The 17,867-nt window shown below is 44.3% G+C and overlaps 1 protein-coding gene across 1 annotated transcript in view; it reads left to right on the top strand.

The window, feature by feature from the left end:
• LOC118394862 (insulin receptor-like) overlaps window positions 1–17,867 on the top strand; it is an 89,387-nt gene that overhangs the window by 20,096 nt on the left and 51,424 nt on the right. The window contains exon 2 of the mRNA XM_035788466.2: window positions 1,487–2,047. Within this exon, the coding sequence (XP_035644359.1) occupies window positions 1,487–2,047 (561 nt within the window). The remainder of the gene's footprint in view (window positions 1–1,486; window positions 2,048–17,867) is intronic.

Genomic DNA, 17,867 nt, shown 5'->3' with positions numbered 1-17,867 from the left:
AACATGAGGTGATGGCGGTGGATGAATGGCACGACAATGGTCCTCAGGATCTCGTCATGGTATCTCTGCGTTCAAATTGGCATTGATTAAAATGCAATTGTGTTCATTGTCCGCAGCTCATGCCTGCCCATACCATAACCCCACCTCCACCATGGGGCACTCTGTTCACAACGTTGAAATCAACAAACAACTCGCCCACATGTCACCATATACGCTATCTGCCATATGCCCGGTACAGTTGAAACTGGGATTAATCCGTGGAGAGCACAGTTCTCCAGCGTGCCAGTAGTCATCAAAAGTGAAATTAGCTTCCCTGAGATGGTTTCTGACAGTTTGTGCAGAAATTCTTTGGTTGTGCAAACATCGTTTCATCAGCTGTCCAGGTGGCTGGTCTCCAATGATCCCGCAAGTGAAGAACCCGGAGGTCTTGGGCTGGCGCGGTTACACGTGGTCTACAGTTGTTAGGCCGGTTGTACGTACTGCCACATTCTCTAAAACAGTGTTGTATGCGGCTTATGGTAGAGAAATTAACATCGACTTCTCTGGAAACAGCGCTGGTGGACATTCCTGCAGTCAGGATGCCAACTGCACGCTTCCTGAACTTGAGATATCTGTGGCATTGTGTTGTGTGACACAACTGCACATTTTAGATTGGCCTTTTATTGTCCCTAGCACAAGTTGCACCTGTGTAATGAACATGCTGTTTAATCAGCTTATTGATAATCCATCCACCTGATAGGTGTGGCATATCTTGGCAAAGGAAAAAAGCTTTTTGTGATGCATAGCATACTGTACAACCATTTCATGAAATAGCTGTTAGATAAAATCTAACAAATTGTATTTAACCCTTAATCAATGTTGGTCAGTTAAGAATAATTTCCCATTTGCAGAAATAATGAGCTGACTAAGATATCATCAATATTCTTATTAATTAGGCTACATATAGCATCTTAATCAGACTTATGTGGCTATTGCTTGGGTTCACTGTCTACACTAATTTTATTCACATTTGATACAACTCAATAATTGCCCTTGAGGGGATAAGTACAAAAGTTGTATTGAATTGAAATAAAGATATGTATAAGTGAGGTAGGGCCCGTGAAGGAGTTCTTAATGAACTTAGTAGGATCTAGCAAGCAAAATAAACAATAGCCTACTGCGGTTTATTTTTTGAAATATAAAAAGCTCAACTCTTGGGGATATGATACAATACAAAGCCGAACTGATCATGAAATTAATGTGCTTGAAATAAATAAAAAAAAGCCCCTTTTTTCTTCCCAGGAGGTAAAAAATAACACTTAATTTAATGAAGTCCATAGAATTTAGATGGACAACACACCAAAAAATATGCAGACCAATAAATGTCTTGACAGAATATTTTTGATGTGCAATACTATCGTTGCCAGAATCCCATCACTAATCAGTTTGTCTCCTCCCCTCCACTTCTCTCTCCTCTCTTCCATTCCCCTCTCCTGCTCCCCTGAAGTATCCCCTGGAATCTGCTCCAGTAAGGACATCCGGAACAACGTGACCAACCTGCGCTCCCTGGAGAACTGCACAGTGATCGAGGGCCACCTGAAAATCATCCTCATGTTCAAGACCAAGCCCGAGGACTTCAGGGGCCTAAGTTACCCCAAACTGACCGTGGTCACAGACTTCCTCCTCCTGTTCAGGGTCTACGGCATGGAGAGCCTCAAAGACCTCTTCCCTAATCTCACTGTGATCCGAGGTAACAACCTGTTCTTCAACTATGCTCTGGTCTTCTTTGAAATGCTGCAGCTCAGGGATATCGGCCTCCATAGCCTGATGAATATCACTAGAGGAGCGGTGAGAATCGAGAAGAACCCAGACCTCTGCTACCTCTCCACCCTGGACTGGTCCAAGATCCTGGACACGGTGGAGGACAACTACATCGTAGCCAATAAGAATGACCGGGAGTGCGGGGACGTGTGTCCTGGGGCGGCCAAGGGGAAGACCACCTGTCAGCAGACCACCATCAACGGCCTCTTCAACGAACGCTGCTGGACGCACAAGCATTGCCAGAGAAGTAAGTCACTGGGTTCTTATTTAGTTCATCCTTTATTTAATCAGGACGTCCCAATGATGTCAGAAGACCTCTTTTACAAGGGAGACCTGACTGTCTTTGGTTCTTAGTCATTTCTTTGTACGATGGAAGGAGTGTTTGTATTTAAATGCATGTAAAATTGCACACTAGGATAGATGTTTCCTTGTCTGCGGTTATTCCATGTTTTGGATACTCACTCTGTTTTTTCCTGCCATAACCTCAATTTGGGAGAAGACCCACTGCCGTGCACAGGGCTTGTACTTGTTTTAATGTGTCCGATTATTTATGTTTTAGTGTTTTGCTATTTATAAGTGAAAGTAGATCAGGGATCTTATCTGATTGAGGTGAATCTGGAAGGGGAGAGGGAGGGCAGGGGAAAAAGAGGGGGAGCAATCAAGAGTGGGGGAAGTGTGAAAGAGAAATTGAGAGTGAGAAAAGTGTGTGTGAGAGAGAAGGAGCTCTCAGGTTGCAGTGATGTCACTTAACATTCAAAGACCTGGTCTCCAGGGGAGTCAGATGAAGGAGAAGAGTTGTTAGAAAGCGAGAGTGGAGTGTGTGTGTGTGCGTCAGACGGAGTGTTGTAGTCTTGCCAAGACACTTACTCACTCACTTGTGTCCTTTAGTGTAGAAAGTCCAGCTGCAGAGCCAAGAAGTCATATGCTAACTATTAGGGGTGTAACGGTACAGTTCGGTATAGTGGCCTCGGTTCGGTCCACACTGTGAACCCGAATGAATACATAAAAAAACACTAAGCCTATTGGCTATGCCTACGCTGTGTTGTAGGCCTATGCCTCTTGAGTAAATATGAGCTGAACTTTTTTCTTGAGGCTATTCCGTTAAAAACAACTAGAGCCTATGCGCCCGTTGTACTTCAAATTCAAATCTTAATTGGCACATTTTAAACTGTCCTTTTGTGAGGCGCAGCCAGGTACTAGTTCTGTGCGATGGTGAGTGGTGGGGTCGATAAACCAGAATTGGAGGATCCTCCATCGTCGTTTAAATCTACAGTTTGGAGACATTTTGGCTTCGAAGTAGATTACAACTGCGATGGACAGAGAGTAGTGGATAAAATGTTAACAGTATGTCGCTCAATAGCCTTTGCAGCTGCCAACACCTCAAATATGTTGACACATTTAAGCCGACATCACCCCAGTATACCGGAACAAGACAGAAACGCAAAGAAACAACAACACAACACCCTCCCCCCTCTGCATTCAAGCAGCACTTGGCAGCTGATTCTTACAGGGCCAAAGAAATTAAAGGAGCGATAGATAGGTAGGCGGTTTATATTTTTACAGTCTTTGATTTATAGCCGAGGATATTCGCCCGTTTTCAGTGATTGAGAATAGAGGGTTTCAGCACCTCGTGAAAGTGCTTGAGCCACATTACGAACTTCCCTCTTGCAACCGTTTCAGCAAACAGGTAGTACCCACTCTATATAAGCAGGCCAAAGCCGAAGTTTTCAATGAAGTTTTCAATGCACTCTGTGTTGAGCTTATTTAACAGTGACTTATTTAACAGTGACAGCCCATCACATTACCCCAGAGTGGGGGATGTACTGTGCTACAGACATGCCCCCTTTATGAAAGTCACACGTACACATCTGGCACTGAAGGAGTCACGGTCATGGTGCGTTTAACTAATATAGAAGTGGTAATTTACCACATATGGCTGGGAAACCTCTACTGGAGCAGCTCTCCAACTGGTAATTACTAATGAGAAACTCCTCTGGAGCACCCGCTTCACCCACATGGTGACCTTTGATGTCACCTACTAAGGAAATGGCCTCTTAAACAGCATTTTCAGCAATTAAATGCAACAACAAAACAGTTTTTATAAAAAGCAATCTATTTGTGTTTTTGTTTTTTTACTATAACTTATTACAATCATGATAGCTGTACTTAATTTATGATTGACGCAGCTTGTTTGCCATTAGCCAATCAGCGTTTCTCAACGAGTACAAATCACATGAATGCATCCAACTGGTATTTACGACTTCACAACTGGTAAATTCCCACCTCACATGGTTACAAATGCAGCCAGCATCAGACTGGAAACTTGAGAGGCCCATCCTAACAATCCTGTCACAACAGACAATGCTAGGAACACTGTGAATAGCATTTCATTTTACTGCTGTACTGAACCCGAACCATGACCCCAAAATTGCAATACGTACCGAACCGTGTGTTTGGTGAACCGTTACTAACTATGGCTGAGTAAAGTAGGCTGAGTTCAGGTTGTATGTCAACTTTTACCATGCTCCTGAGCCCTGGGTTTGATGCAATGCAGCCGAACATACGCACTGTCTGTGTGATTGCTCTGCTCGACCTGAGTGTTGTCTCAGCCCCGTCACACATGACATGTAGAGAGACGTGGGCTCCTCTCTACACACACACACACACACACACACACACACACACACACACACACACACACACACACACACAGGTGATGTCACTACTTCTCTAGCCCTATTCCCTCACTCTATTCCCTCTACATTTCATTGGGCCCCCTATGGGGCTCTGGTCAAAAGTAGTGCACTATATAGGGAATAGAATGCCATTAGGGGCACACCCTGCCTGCTGCTGAGGCCCGTTCTCCTTCTGAAGTGGGTTGGTTGTGAAACCAGGAGCCCACCCATTCCACATTCAATGTTCAATCAGCTTTCAGTCTGAGCTTGGAGAAGAATGTAACCTATGGGTATTACTGAACCACCTCTCTCTGCCCTGCCTGCCTGGACTGCAGCATTACGTAACACACTGTAGTACAAACACGCACACATATACAGTACCAGACAAAAGTTTGGACACACCTACTAATTCAAGGGTTTTTCATTATTTTTACTATTTTCCACATTGTAGAATAATAGTGAAGACATCAAAACGATGAAATAATAAATATAGAACCATGTAGTAACTAAGTGTTAAACAAATCAAAATATATTTTAGATTTGAGATTCTTCAAAGTAGCCACCCTTTGCCTTGATGACAGCTTTGCCCACTCTTGGCATTCTCTCAACCAGCTTCACCTGGAATGCTTTTCCAACAGTCTTGAAGGAGTTCCCACATGCTGAGCACTTGTTGGCTGCTTTTTTTCTTCACCATAATTTGCAAATAAATTCATTAAAAATCCTACAATGTGATTTTCTGGATTCTTTTTCTCATTTTGTCTGTCATAGTTGAAGTGTACCTATGATGAAAATTACAGGCCTCTCATCTTTTTAAGTGGGAGAACTTGCACAATTGGTGGCCGACTAAAGACTTTTTTGCCTCACTGTACGCCATCTGCCATCTGCCCGGTACAGTTGGAACCAGGATTCATCTGTGAAGAGCACACTTCTCCAGCGTGCCAGTGGCCATTGAAGGTCAGCAATTTTCCCCCTGAAGTTGGTTACAACGTCAAACTGCAAGACTCTGGTGAGGACGACTAGCAAGCAGATGAACTTCCCTGAGACAGTTTCTGACAGTTAGTGCAGAAATTCTTTGGTTGTGCAAACCCACAGTTTCATCAGTTGTTCGGTAGGCTGGTCTCAGAGGATCCCGCAGGTGAAGAAACCGGATGTGGAGGTCCTCGGCTGGTGTGGTTACACGTGGTTTGCGGTTGTGTGGCCGGTTGTGCATACTGCCAAAATCTCTTATTGTCTTACGGTACAGAAATGAAAATTAAATGATCTGGGAACAGATCTGGACATTCCTGCCGTCAGCATGCTATTTGGAAGATCCCTCAAAACTTGAGACATCTGTGGTGTTGTTTAACAAAACATTGTCTCCAGCACAAGGTGCACCTGTGTAATGATCATGCTGTTTAATTAGCTTCTTGATATGCCACACCGGTCAGATGGATGGATTAAAGGAGAAGGAGAAATGTTCAGGGATGTCAACAAATTTGTGAACATCATTTGATCGAAATAAGCTTTTTGTTTATATGGAACATTTCGAGGATCTTTTATTTCAACTCATGAAAAGTGGGACCAACACTATACATTTTGCGTTTATAATTTTGTTCAGTATATTTAGGAAAAGTCCAGGACTGATGGGGCATGACATTAAAAATGGCAGAGTAATAAAACAATTAGTCATGAGCAGTCCAAATGGTCCAAATGACCGCCTTAGCGCTTCTAGTGTTAACTATGTGGTGACTGTTCCATGGGGTTTCTTTCAGAATGTCTTTGTTCTGGTGTAATAATCTCATTGCGGTTGTGACTACTGAGCCATGCTGTGCTGTGCTGTGGTGTTGCGTGACAGTCTGTCTTTCATAGGGGATTGAGCACCACAGCTTCTGTACAGCAGCTGGCCTTTAATGTACTTTAGTCAAATGGCATCCTATCCCCTATATAGTGCACTACTTTTGACCAGAGCCAAAAGTAGTGCACTATATTGGGAAAAGGGATACAGCCCAACAATGAAACTCCAGCTAAATGAGTGTGAGCTGAATGAGCCAGAGGTTCCCAGGAGACTGGTATTTGACACGCATTATAAAATTATCTTCATTATCTTCCCCTCTGAGAAGATTACACACACACACACACACACACACACACACACACACACACACACACACACACACAGCTGTGAGGGAGGGAGGAAAAGATAGTGGGTGAGAAGGGGACCAAGAAAGAGAGGGAGAAGAACATATACGGAGAGAGTAGCAGTAGCAGCCTGTGTGCCAGTGTTATGATTGGTGTGCCAGTGTTATGATTGGTGTGCCAGTGTTACGGTTGGAGTTCCAGTGTTACGGTTGGAGTTCCAGTGTTGGAGTTCCAGTGTTAGTTCCAGTGTTGGTGTTCCAGTGTTACGGTTCCAGTGTTACGGTGCCAGTGTTAGTTCCAGTGTTGGTGTTCCAGTGTTCCAGTGTTACGGTTGGTGTTCCAGTGTTACGGTTGGTGTTCCAGTGTTACGGTTGGAGTTCCAGTGTTACGGTTGGTGTTCCAGTGTTACGGTTGGAGTTCCAGTGTTACGGTTGGTGTTCCAGTGTTATGGTTGGTGTTCCAGTGTTACGGTTGGTGTGCCAGTGTTACGGTTGGTGTTCCAGTGTTACGGTTTGTGTTCCAGTGTTACGGTTTGTGTTCCAGTGTTACGGTTGGTGTTCCAGTGTTACGGTTGGTGTTCCAGTGTTATGGTTGGTGTTCCAGTGTTATGGTTGGTGTGCCACTGTTATGGTAGGTGTGCCACTTATGGTTGGAGTTCGGTGTTACGGTTGGAGTTCGGTGTTACGGTTGGAGTTCGGTGTTACGGTTGGTGTTCCAGTGTTACGGTTGGAGTTCCAGTGTTACGGTTGGTGTTCAAGTGTTACGGTTGGAGTTCCAGTGTTATAAATGTGGTCCATATTTGATTAACTCGAACAGCAGGGTGCTTTACAGAATGACTTCTCTCTCCCGCTCGCACAGACCCTAAGAACTGTTGCAATGTTGGCTGGGTGTTAAGTTACAGTCTTCATGTGCTGGTGAGTCCAGAAAGAGTCAGGTGAGGTGAATGGTGGTCATAAATATAGGCCTACGGATGGTCCAAATTTACCCTAATGTACGTCGCATACACTTGCCTCCACCAATCAGAGGCCTGTGGGATGGTCTGGGACACTTAAGAATTTCCTAACTGCTAACACACACACACACGGTCTAAACCACCTAGCATGTGTTTGACTGAAGATGTCCATTGTTTTTTCTAGCTTCTAGATAATAGCAGAGTAGCATGGTGGTGTAAGGGTGGATGTGTACCCCCCCCAGTGGTAGGCTGTGTGTGAGTGCACTTATGTATCTCTGTGTGCATGTGTATGTTTTTGTCTATATGTCTGTGTCCACGTGTGTGTGTTTGTTGTGTGTGACACCTCTCTCCCCTGTGGCCGGCGGTGGTCTCCACACATCCCAGTCAAGTCTGTCTGGCACCAAGTCCATCTCCTCCTGGAACAATAGCAGTCCAAGTTCATAGAGTGTTCTATGCACGATTGTTTCCTGTCTTTGTGAGGCCAGTTCCTGTCCAAGGTTATGGATGGCCCCATGGGACCGAGCGAGGGCCATCTCTCTCTCCGCATTGATGTTGCCGTGCTGACAGACTCTTTTACAACCAAAACACTGCCGCCATGTGACCTTGTGTCTTGTTCCTTGAAAAGCAATGTATCTTCCTTTTGAAAAAAATTATTTGGAGGGAATCAAGGGATTGTTAGCCTAATTATTGGGTTCTTACCTATAGTAGCTCCTTGGTCTCTTCTTTCTTTGAGTTGATTCTGACATGTGTAGCTCTGGTGAGAGGTGAGACAATTTCAACAGCTCTGCCAGGCAAGAGGGAATGTGTGTGTGTTCATTAACCTGCCTGCCGTAGTGTTGCCGACTCATCCTCCTAAAACAGGATATGTGTTTAAAACCCAAGCCAGCCCTGTCCAAGTCAAATCAAACTTTATTTGTCACGTGCCGAATAAAACAAGTGTAGACTTTACCGTGAAATGCTTACTTACAAGCCCTTAACCAACAGTGCAGTTCAAGAAGAAGAAAATATTTACCAATAAAAAGTAATAATAAAAAGTAACACAATAAGAATAACATTATGAGGCTATATACAGGGTGCACCGGTACCGAGTCAGTGTGTGGGGGTACAGGCTAGTTGAGGTAATCTGTACATGTAGGTGGGGGTGAAGTGACTATGTATAGGTAACAAACAAAGCAATGTACAAAAGGGAGTGGTGGGGTCGATGGAAATTGTGGCGATTTTATGAATTGTTCAGCAGTAGGTAGAAGCTGTTGAGGAGCCCTTTGTTCCTAGACTTGGCGCTCCATGCCACGATGTAAATCACTCTCCATTTTCTTGAACTCTTGTAGAACTCAAACTAACTCTTCAAAGAACCTTTCTAAACCTTTTGAAAACTGTCTGCAGAATAAGAAGCATTCCATGTCATTTTGATTAACGGGTTTAATCTGTTGTAATTGTTTGTGGCAAACAAGTTTGGCTGCTCAAAGAAAAACATGTCAGGCAGGAGTGGATAGATGCACTGCTAGGAACAACAGGATTGATACAGAGCCAGGTAACAAGCTGAATGACTGGATGCTGCATTAGATACTCCCTGATGAAGGTTGACGGAGACCCAAAAGTTGGTTAAAATGATCCATTAAATTGTTGGAAGCATCAATATTACCTATGTGCAAGTGCATGCACCTGGTAGCACGTTATGGTGTGTGAGTTTACTTTCTTGTGTTAGATACACCACCAGCTAGCCTACAAGCTGACTGACTGGTGCATTGGATACACCACCAGGTAGCCTACAAGCTGACTGACTGGTGCATTGGATACACCACCAGGTATCCTACAAGCTGAATGACTGGTGCATTGCATACACCACCAGGTATCCTACAAGCTGACTGACTGGTGCATTGCATACACCACCAGGTAGCCTACAAGCTGACTGACTGGTGCATTGCATACACCACCAGGTATCCTACAAGCTGTCTGACTGGTGCATTGCATACACCACCAGGTATCCTACAAGCTGTCTGACTGGTGCATTGCATACACCACCAGGTATCCTACAAGCTGTCTGACTGGTGCATTGCATACACCACCAGGTATCCTACAAGCTGTCTGACTGGTGCATTGCATACACCACCAGGTATCCTACAAGCTGTCTGACTGGTGCATTGCATACACCACCAGCAGTTAACAAGCCAGTGTCATAACTCTCTCTCCTTGGTGAGGATCAAAGGTGCCAGATCAGCTTGGCATATGGCGGACAGGTAGCCCAAAGGCGAGGGAAGTTGGGACAGTTTTTACGACTTACAAACTGGTCGTAAATAACTTGCAGAAACTCTCCCTTTGGTTTTTTTAGTATGAGAAGGGAAAGAAATCCCTGTGTTACAGAGCGAGTCTTACCCAAAACAATGAGCACTGGGGAAATATATTTCAACATCTGAATGTTGGGAATGATGAGAGATGGAATATGGAAAATTAATGTCTATTTTGTGATGTCATTAAAAGTGAGAGAAAGATGTCGTAACGGGAACATTGTAACTTGAAGAGCCTGTACACAGTGTATATCAGGTTTACATCTTGTTAATACAATATGAAAAACAATTCAACTATTTTTGAAAATATAAAAATGTAATTTTAGCCTTCCAAATTGTATTTCATGCAAACTTGTGCCCAGTCAGTAGCCACACCCAAAGTGACCTCAGAGTTTGTGTCAACGTGACGGAATGCCAGAGTGCTTAAAAGGACTTGCTAACAAAGTTTACATTAGACCAAAACATGCCGGGTTGCTGCCGGCATGTAAAGTGCTCCTAGCTGTACCCTGAATAATTAACCATTGAGACCAGAGAACGTGAGGCCGTGGTTCACACGTTGAAATGGTAGGAAACTTTATAAACCAGACCAAAACATGCACCGTCTGCAGCTGTGCATGTAAAGTAGTCTAGGGCATTTGACCAAAGACGTGAGCGAAGAACAGATCCCTCTGAACTCTGTGTGGTACATCTGAAGTATATGCTAACGAACACTCCAGAACAAAAGAAGCCTACAACTGAGAAGAACATTGTGACCTATGGTGGACAACCAGAGAATTACATGTAACCACTTCCCATAGAACCATCGAGTTCAATAGAGAAGACAGACATCTTTGCATAAATATATACATTGCATTTCTTTTCCGAATGAGCGGTCGTTCATGTGCAAAGTATTCATATTCCCGTGAGCGTAGCTTCCAAATGTATGTACAATAAGTTGACTCTCTTTGTCTCTCCCTCTCCTTGCATAGCCCTCCCTTTCCATTGTGTAACCGAACAGTCATGCTTTTGTTAGTCCACTATGGATATGTTTTCATTGTATTATGTACATTTGAAGTCGGGAAGTTTACATACACTTAGGTTGGAGTCATTAAAACTCATTTTTCAACCACTTCACACATTTCTTCTTATGGTATAGGGGTCCCACTTGGCCAAAAGCCAAGGAAAATGCAGTGCGGAAAATTCAAATAAAATGATAAAATCTAACTTTCATTAAATCACACATGTTAGATACTAAGTTAAAGCTACACTCGTTGTGAATCCAGCCAACATGTCAGACCTTAAAATGGCTTTTCGGAGAAAGCATAAGAAGCTATTATCTGATGATAGCACAACAGTAAACAAAGAGTAGCATATTTCAACCCTGCAGGCGCTACACAAAACGCAGAAATAAAATATAAAACACGCCTTACCTTTGACGAGCTTCTTTTGTTGGCACTCCAATATGTCCCATAAACATCACAATTGGTCCTTTTGTTCGATAATTCTGTCCATAAATATCCAAAATGTCCATTTATTTGGCGCGTTTGATCCAGAAAAAAACAGCTTCCAAATTGCGCAACGTCACTACAAAATATCTTTGCCAAAACATTTCAAACTACTTTTGTAATACAACTTTAGGTATTTTTAAACGTTAATAATTGATCAAATTGAAGACGGGTCTATCTGTTTTCAATAGAGGACGAGAGGAAACTCACGCTACTTTTCAAGTCTTGCGCAACTCTCAACAGTGTTACCCATTTCCTAGATGGCAGTACTACTTCATTGCACAAAGGAATAACCTCAACCAAATTCCAAAGACTGGTGACATCCAGTGGAAGTGGTAGGACCGCTCGGGGTTTTGCCTGCTACATACGTTTTTTTTTATACTCACAGACATGATTCAAACAGTTTTAGAAACTTCAGTGTTTTCTATCCAAATCTACTAATAATATGCATATCTTATATTCTTGGCATGAGTAGCAGGAAGTTGAAATTGGGCACGCTATTTATCCAAAAGTGAAAATGCTGCCCCCTATACCTTAAGAAGTTAAAGCTTGGTCTCAAATGGGTCTTCCAAATGGACAATGACCCCAGGCATACTTCCAAAGTTGTGGCAAAATGGCTTAAGGACAACAAAGTCAAGGTATCTGAGTGGCCATCACAAAGCCCTGACTTCAATCCTATCGAAAATTTGTGGGCACAAATAAAAAATAGTGTGCGAGCAAGGAGGTCTACAAACCTGACTCAGTTACACCAGCGCTGTCAGGAGGAACGGGCCAAAATTCACCCAACTTATTGTGGGAAGCTTGTGGAAGGTTAAACCAAAAGTTTGACCCAAGTTAAACTATTTAGAGGTAATGCTACCAAATACTAATTGAGTGTATGTAAACTTCTGACCCACTGGGAATGTGATGAAAGAAATAAAAGCTGAAATAAATCATTCTCTCTACTATTATTCTGACATTTCACATTCTTAAAATAAAGTTGTGATCCTAAGTGACCTAAAACAGGGAATTTTTACTAGGATTAAATGTCAGGAATTGTGAAAAACTGAGTTTTTAAATGTAGTTGGCTAAGGTGTATGTAAACTTCCGACTTCAACTGTATGTAATTAAAAACTGTATGCTGTGTGTTACGTATTCTATTTGCTGATTTAGTTAGTTAGTAAATAAATAATTAAGCCAATTTGTGTATCGTTGATTCATCACTTAGGGTAGGGTTTGTGGAGATATCCAAGAACTGTGCGATGTTCATAATGAGACCGATGAGGTAATAATTAATAATTGACTGCTATCGAAGTAAGAGATATTTTTAGAGTTGGTAAGTCAGGAGATGGTAACTCGTTAAATAACTTTTCCTGTGGTGCCCCAAATTCCTAATGCATTAATTGTTACATGATTAATTAACCGTTGTAGGTTATTATTCGATAAATAGCAATCATCACATTATCGATAGTCACAACACTAGAAACATTAAACAACGTTTGCTCCCCAGCAGTCCTAGAAAGAGGAGCACAAATTAGGGCTCCTGATCTGCGCAGCGGTCTAAGGCACTGCATCTCAGTGCTAGAGGCATCACTACAGACCCTGGTTCGATCCTGGGCTGTATCATAACCGGCCGTAATTGGAAGTCCCATAGGGTGGTGCTCATTTGGCCCAGCGTCGTCCGGGCTAGGGTTTGGCCCGGGGTAGGCCGTCATTGTAAATTAGAATTTGTTCTTAACCGACTTTCCTAGTTAAATAAATGTATTTTAGTAATGCGCCTTCATGGTTCACTACACTGTGTAGGAGGTCATATCCAAACGGCTGTCTCCCCTCCTTTCCGGACTCAAACGTATTTGTTGAGCTCTAGCGAGCTCTGGCGGGTTTTCCCCCTTAGTTGGTGTGAACACTACCCGAACTCGGGAGCGTACTAAACAACGCGCTGTGGTTCCCTCAAAAAGGGTGGTCTCGGTCCAATTCCATTTGTACCTTTATTGCGGTTCGCTGCAGGTGAAAACACAGTCCAGTCCAAAGAGGCAAGCAGTATTATTGGTTGTTTGACTGCAATCATTTAATGAAATGCAAGTAGTACCATAACTTGATATCTCTGAAACATTCTGTGAGTAGTAGTGCATTTAAGAGTGCATCTGATGCAGATTAGGGGATTAGCCTTTTCATGTCACAGTTATAGCAGCTCAAATTGAAATTTGTATGAATCATAGGTGGATTTAACGTGAGTATTTTTCCCTTTTAAACAAATTACATGGACGTGGTTTTGTTTATGCATTTTCTTCGTTTAACATTTGGAGATGTGAAACCAACCGGAACAAATATAATGTAACAAATAATCCAATTGATTCGGACTATAGCTCAGAACTGTGTGAAAATGCCTTAAGCCCTCTCTGTTCACACTCTGGTTGCTGCGCTACTGTACTCCTTCGCAGTTCACCTCAAACTGGTGGTGGTGTTGTGCTGTAACGAACAGGGAGACACAGGTCAGTCAGTCTAGTGCCGCTTTGTGCTGCTCTGAGCCAGTTCACTGTGTCTGCTCGGCTGTAAGCCCTCGCTCAAGCTCAGCTCCTGGAATCTCTGGCATTTGAGGCATGTGTTAAAGCTGGGCAGACAAGTGTTTCTTTGCTACTCAGACAGTCACAAACTGCTCAGACACACTCGTAGGCAGCACGGACACAAACACTCCGGTAGCACTTGTGTGTTGGGCTGTATACCGTACCCAGAGTAGGATTGTCAAACCTTTGAAGCTGTCTTTGAAGTTTATTAAATGTAAATATTTCACTCCAACATTTTTGGCAGTTGGATATCTTATAACTATTAAGTTAACTGTCTAAAATGTGCTAAATACTCCAGTTGTGTGTTTGGTTTGCTAGCTATCTGAGTGGCTAACTTGCATGGTCAAGCGTCTCTTGAACACAGCAGAGAACAGCCTCCTGGATCAAGATCCCTGCTGTTAAATACATGTTTGTGTGCATGCAGCACACTGTGACTAGCCTTTCTAGATACTTGTATAACTTTATGAGCTTGGTTATCTGTTCTTGCAATTTAGTTAGCTAGCATCCACTATGGTCATTTGCATGTACGTTCTGATTAGACACTCATATTAGCGCCGGTAATACCACATTGTGTGCACTGCCGATTTATACGGTATGGCACAAGGACGGTATGAAAATGTGGATACCACCAAACCCTAGGCAAAAGACTGCAATAACTGCAGACCTCATCTCTCAGGCCTCAAGACTCATGACTCTTTCTGTTTACCAAAGAGAAGATGGCGTCCAAACGACTGACAACACACTTTAGGTCTAAACAAATACACAATGAACATATGAACAGCTGTTCTGTTAACGTTGCATTTGCTATCCAACGCATCAACAGATTACACATTATCAAAAACATTTCTATACTACAATGACGGCATAACATAAAATAAAGTCTTAATAGTTGTATTTCCCTTTTGACCCACATTTTAATCGCATAGAGGTTATTAATAGAACTACTGGCAAAATGTCCTGCCATGGTCCTTCTGTAGCTCAGTTGGTAGAGCATGGCGCTTGTAACGCCAGGGTAGTGGGTTCGATTCCCGGGACCACCCATACGTAGAATGTATGCACACATGACTGTAAGTCGCTTTGGATAAAAGCGTCTGCTAAATGGCATATTATTTTATTATTTTATTATTATGGATTCCGGTGCAATGAATCAGAAAGCATGATTAAGTGCTGAGAGTGGGAATAAGGTTGGGATGGAAATCATATGACATCCCAAAGAGGATGAGCTGACTTTATTGTAGCCTACAAAACAGTCACATGAGCCCTATGAGTCACACACACACTGATTCCACCAGCCAGGAGTTTCCCCCAGGTAGCGTTTATATAGCCTTAATTGCCGTTCATAATATAGGCTCTTTTGGATTTGAGAAAAACTGGGCCCAGTTGGATAGGTCTAGCATATGACCGTACAAATGTGTATGCATAGCTATGTTGTGATTATGATCATAACAGAAAATCATATCAAAATACATACAGATTTCAGATCCGTATTTGACCTGTTTCGTTGCAGGAGGAAAATAATTCTGCAGCAGGAGGATTTGAATGTCTGAAGAAATATTTAGAATCGGCGCCAGGGGGCAGCTGGAAGCGGTGTTTTTATACAATGCAGTACCATACCTACATTGTACCTTCTAGACAATCAGGGGAAATCCAGAATATCAAAAGTGTCACAAGCATGAGATGAGAGGGGCCAGAGCGATGAGGGGAAGGAGCCTGACGGATGAGGTGGGGACTGAGAGATGCCTGCAGCACAGATAGGCATTCAGACTGCCTTTGCTGGTGTACAGACGAACTGCTGAGGAAAGATGCTTTTGGTATCCATGGACAGCTGTGGCATGTGTTATTAAGTGGACTGTCCGGGTTAAAATACCTGTAGTATGGCCTCCCTGTTGGCGCAGTAGTCTTAAGGCACTGCATCGCAGTGCTAGCTGTGCCACCAGAGACTCTGGGTTCGAGCCCAGGCTCTGTCACAGCCGACTGCGACCTGGAGGTCCATGTGGCGACACACAATTGGCCTAGCGTCGTCTGGGTTAGGGAGGGTTTGTCCGGTAGGGATATCCTTGTCTCATCGCGCACTAGCGACTCCTGTGTCTGGCCGGGCGCCGTGCACGCTGACCAGGTCGCTAGGTGCACTGTGTTTCCTCCGACACATTGGTGCGGCTGGCTTCCGGGTTGGATGCGCACTGTGTTAAGAAGCAGTGTGGCTTGGTTGGGTTGTGTTTCGGAGGACGCATGGCTTTCGACCTTTGTCTCTCCCGAGCCTGTATTTGTAGCGATGAGAAAAGATAGTAACTACTAACAATTGGATACCATGAAAAGGTGGTAGATCTTGTATAAGCCAAGTAGATACTCCGATGCTCCAGCCACTTACTCCCACTTACTCCCCCGTCTGCTCTCTCTCCCTTCCTTAATTTCTCCCTGTTGGTCATCTGTATTCTTGTCACGTTGGGACATCCTGTCATTAGACCGCAGCGCTGGGTGATATTAAACAAAGTGCACCTCTCCTCCATGTTGTATTTGCATCCCAAATGGCACTCTATTACCTACATAGTGCACTACTATTGACCAAGGCACATAGGCTATGGTCGAATGTAGTGCACGATATGCCATTTGGGACTTACCCTGTGTGGTCTATTACTGAAGGCTGGCATAACAGACTAGCTAATGAAATTGTTTACAATTCTTGTTGCCGACAAACCCTGTTGCTATGACTCAGACCTGACTACCAACTGAGGAACAGGTTACCAGGAAATGAGAGAAATGACACAAGGTTATTATTATTATCCTATCTTTAATTTAAAATCACGCTTGAATTCAAAATTGACGGATAAAAGGTTTGACCCTTTAATTCCTCTGACATACTGTTCTCACCGTTTCCATCCTTTTCATCTACTCTCTCTCACTTTGCACTCTCGTTCACTAGCCCTCCCGCTCTCCCTTACTCGCCCTCCCGTTCTTCCTTACTCGCCCTCCCGCTCTCCCTTATCCGCACTCGCTCACTCGCCCTTTCGCTCTCTCTCACTTACCCACCCGCCCTCGCTCACTCGCCCTCCCGCTTTCGCTCACTCGCCCTCCCACTCTCTTACTAATCGATCACTCGCCCTCCCGTTCTCGCTCACTCGCCCTCCCGCTCTCCTACTGTCGCTCACTCGCCCTCGCTCACTCACCCTCCCGCCCTCGCTCACTCACCCTCCCGCCCTCGCTCAATCGTCCACCCGCCCTCGCTCACTAGCCCTCGCCCACCAGCCCTCGCTCACTTGCCCTCGCCCACCCGCCGTTGCTCACTCGCCCTCGATCACTTGCCCTCCTGCTCCCGCTCACTTGCCCTCCCGCTCACTCGCTCACTCGCCCTTTCGCTCTCTCTCACTTGCCCACCCGCCCTAGCTCACCCGCCCTGGCTCACTCGCCCTGGCTCACTCGCCCTGGCTCACTCGCCCTCGCTCACTTGCCCTGGCTCACTTGCCCTGGCTCACTCGCCCTCGCTCACTCGCCCTCGCTCACTCGCCCTCGCTCACTCGCCCTCGCTCACTCGCCCTCGCTCACTCGCCCTCGCTCACTCGCCCTCTGACTCTCGCCCTCTGACTCTCGCCCACTCGCCCTCCCACTCTCTTACTAATCGCTCACTCGCCCTCCCATTCTCGCTCACTCGCCCTCCCACTCTCCTACTGTCGCCCACTCGCCCTCCAACTCTCGCTCACTCGTCCCTCCTACTGTCCTACTCGATCTCTCGCTCTTAATTTAAACATCAATTTGATTGAGTCATGTGCATGCATGCGTGTGCTGGTCATTTCCTTATTAATACTGCGTATGGTATGAGGTGAGGCTGGTATATCTAGACCTTTTAGAGTGACAGATTCACTCCATGTCAATGTAAACTGGGTTGGTATTTTGTTTCTGTGCTAGTGTGGATCAGCAAATCATAGCACCCTATTCCCTACATAGTGCAGTACTATGGAATTTGGACCTGGTGCTAATGTGCCAAAACTAAGCATTTTTGCATGTCCCTCTGTCAA

The sequence above is a fragment of the Oncorhynchus keta genome, chromosome 15, assembly GCF_023373465.1.
Source record: "Oncorhynchus keta strain PuntledgeMale-10-30-2019 chromosome 15, Oket_V2, whole genome shotgun sequence".
Classification (NCBI taxonomy): Eukaryota; Metazoa; Chordata; class Actinopteri; order Salmoniformes; family Salmonidae; genus Oncorhynchus; species Oncorhynchus keta.
The sequence above is the reverse complement of the archived record's forward strand: the minus strand, read 5'-3'. Positions and strand labels throughout refer to the sequence as shown.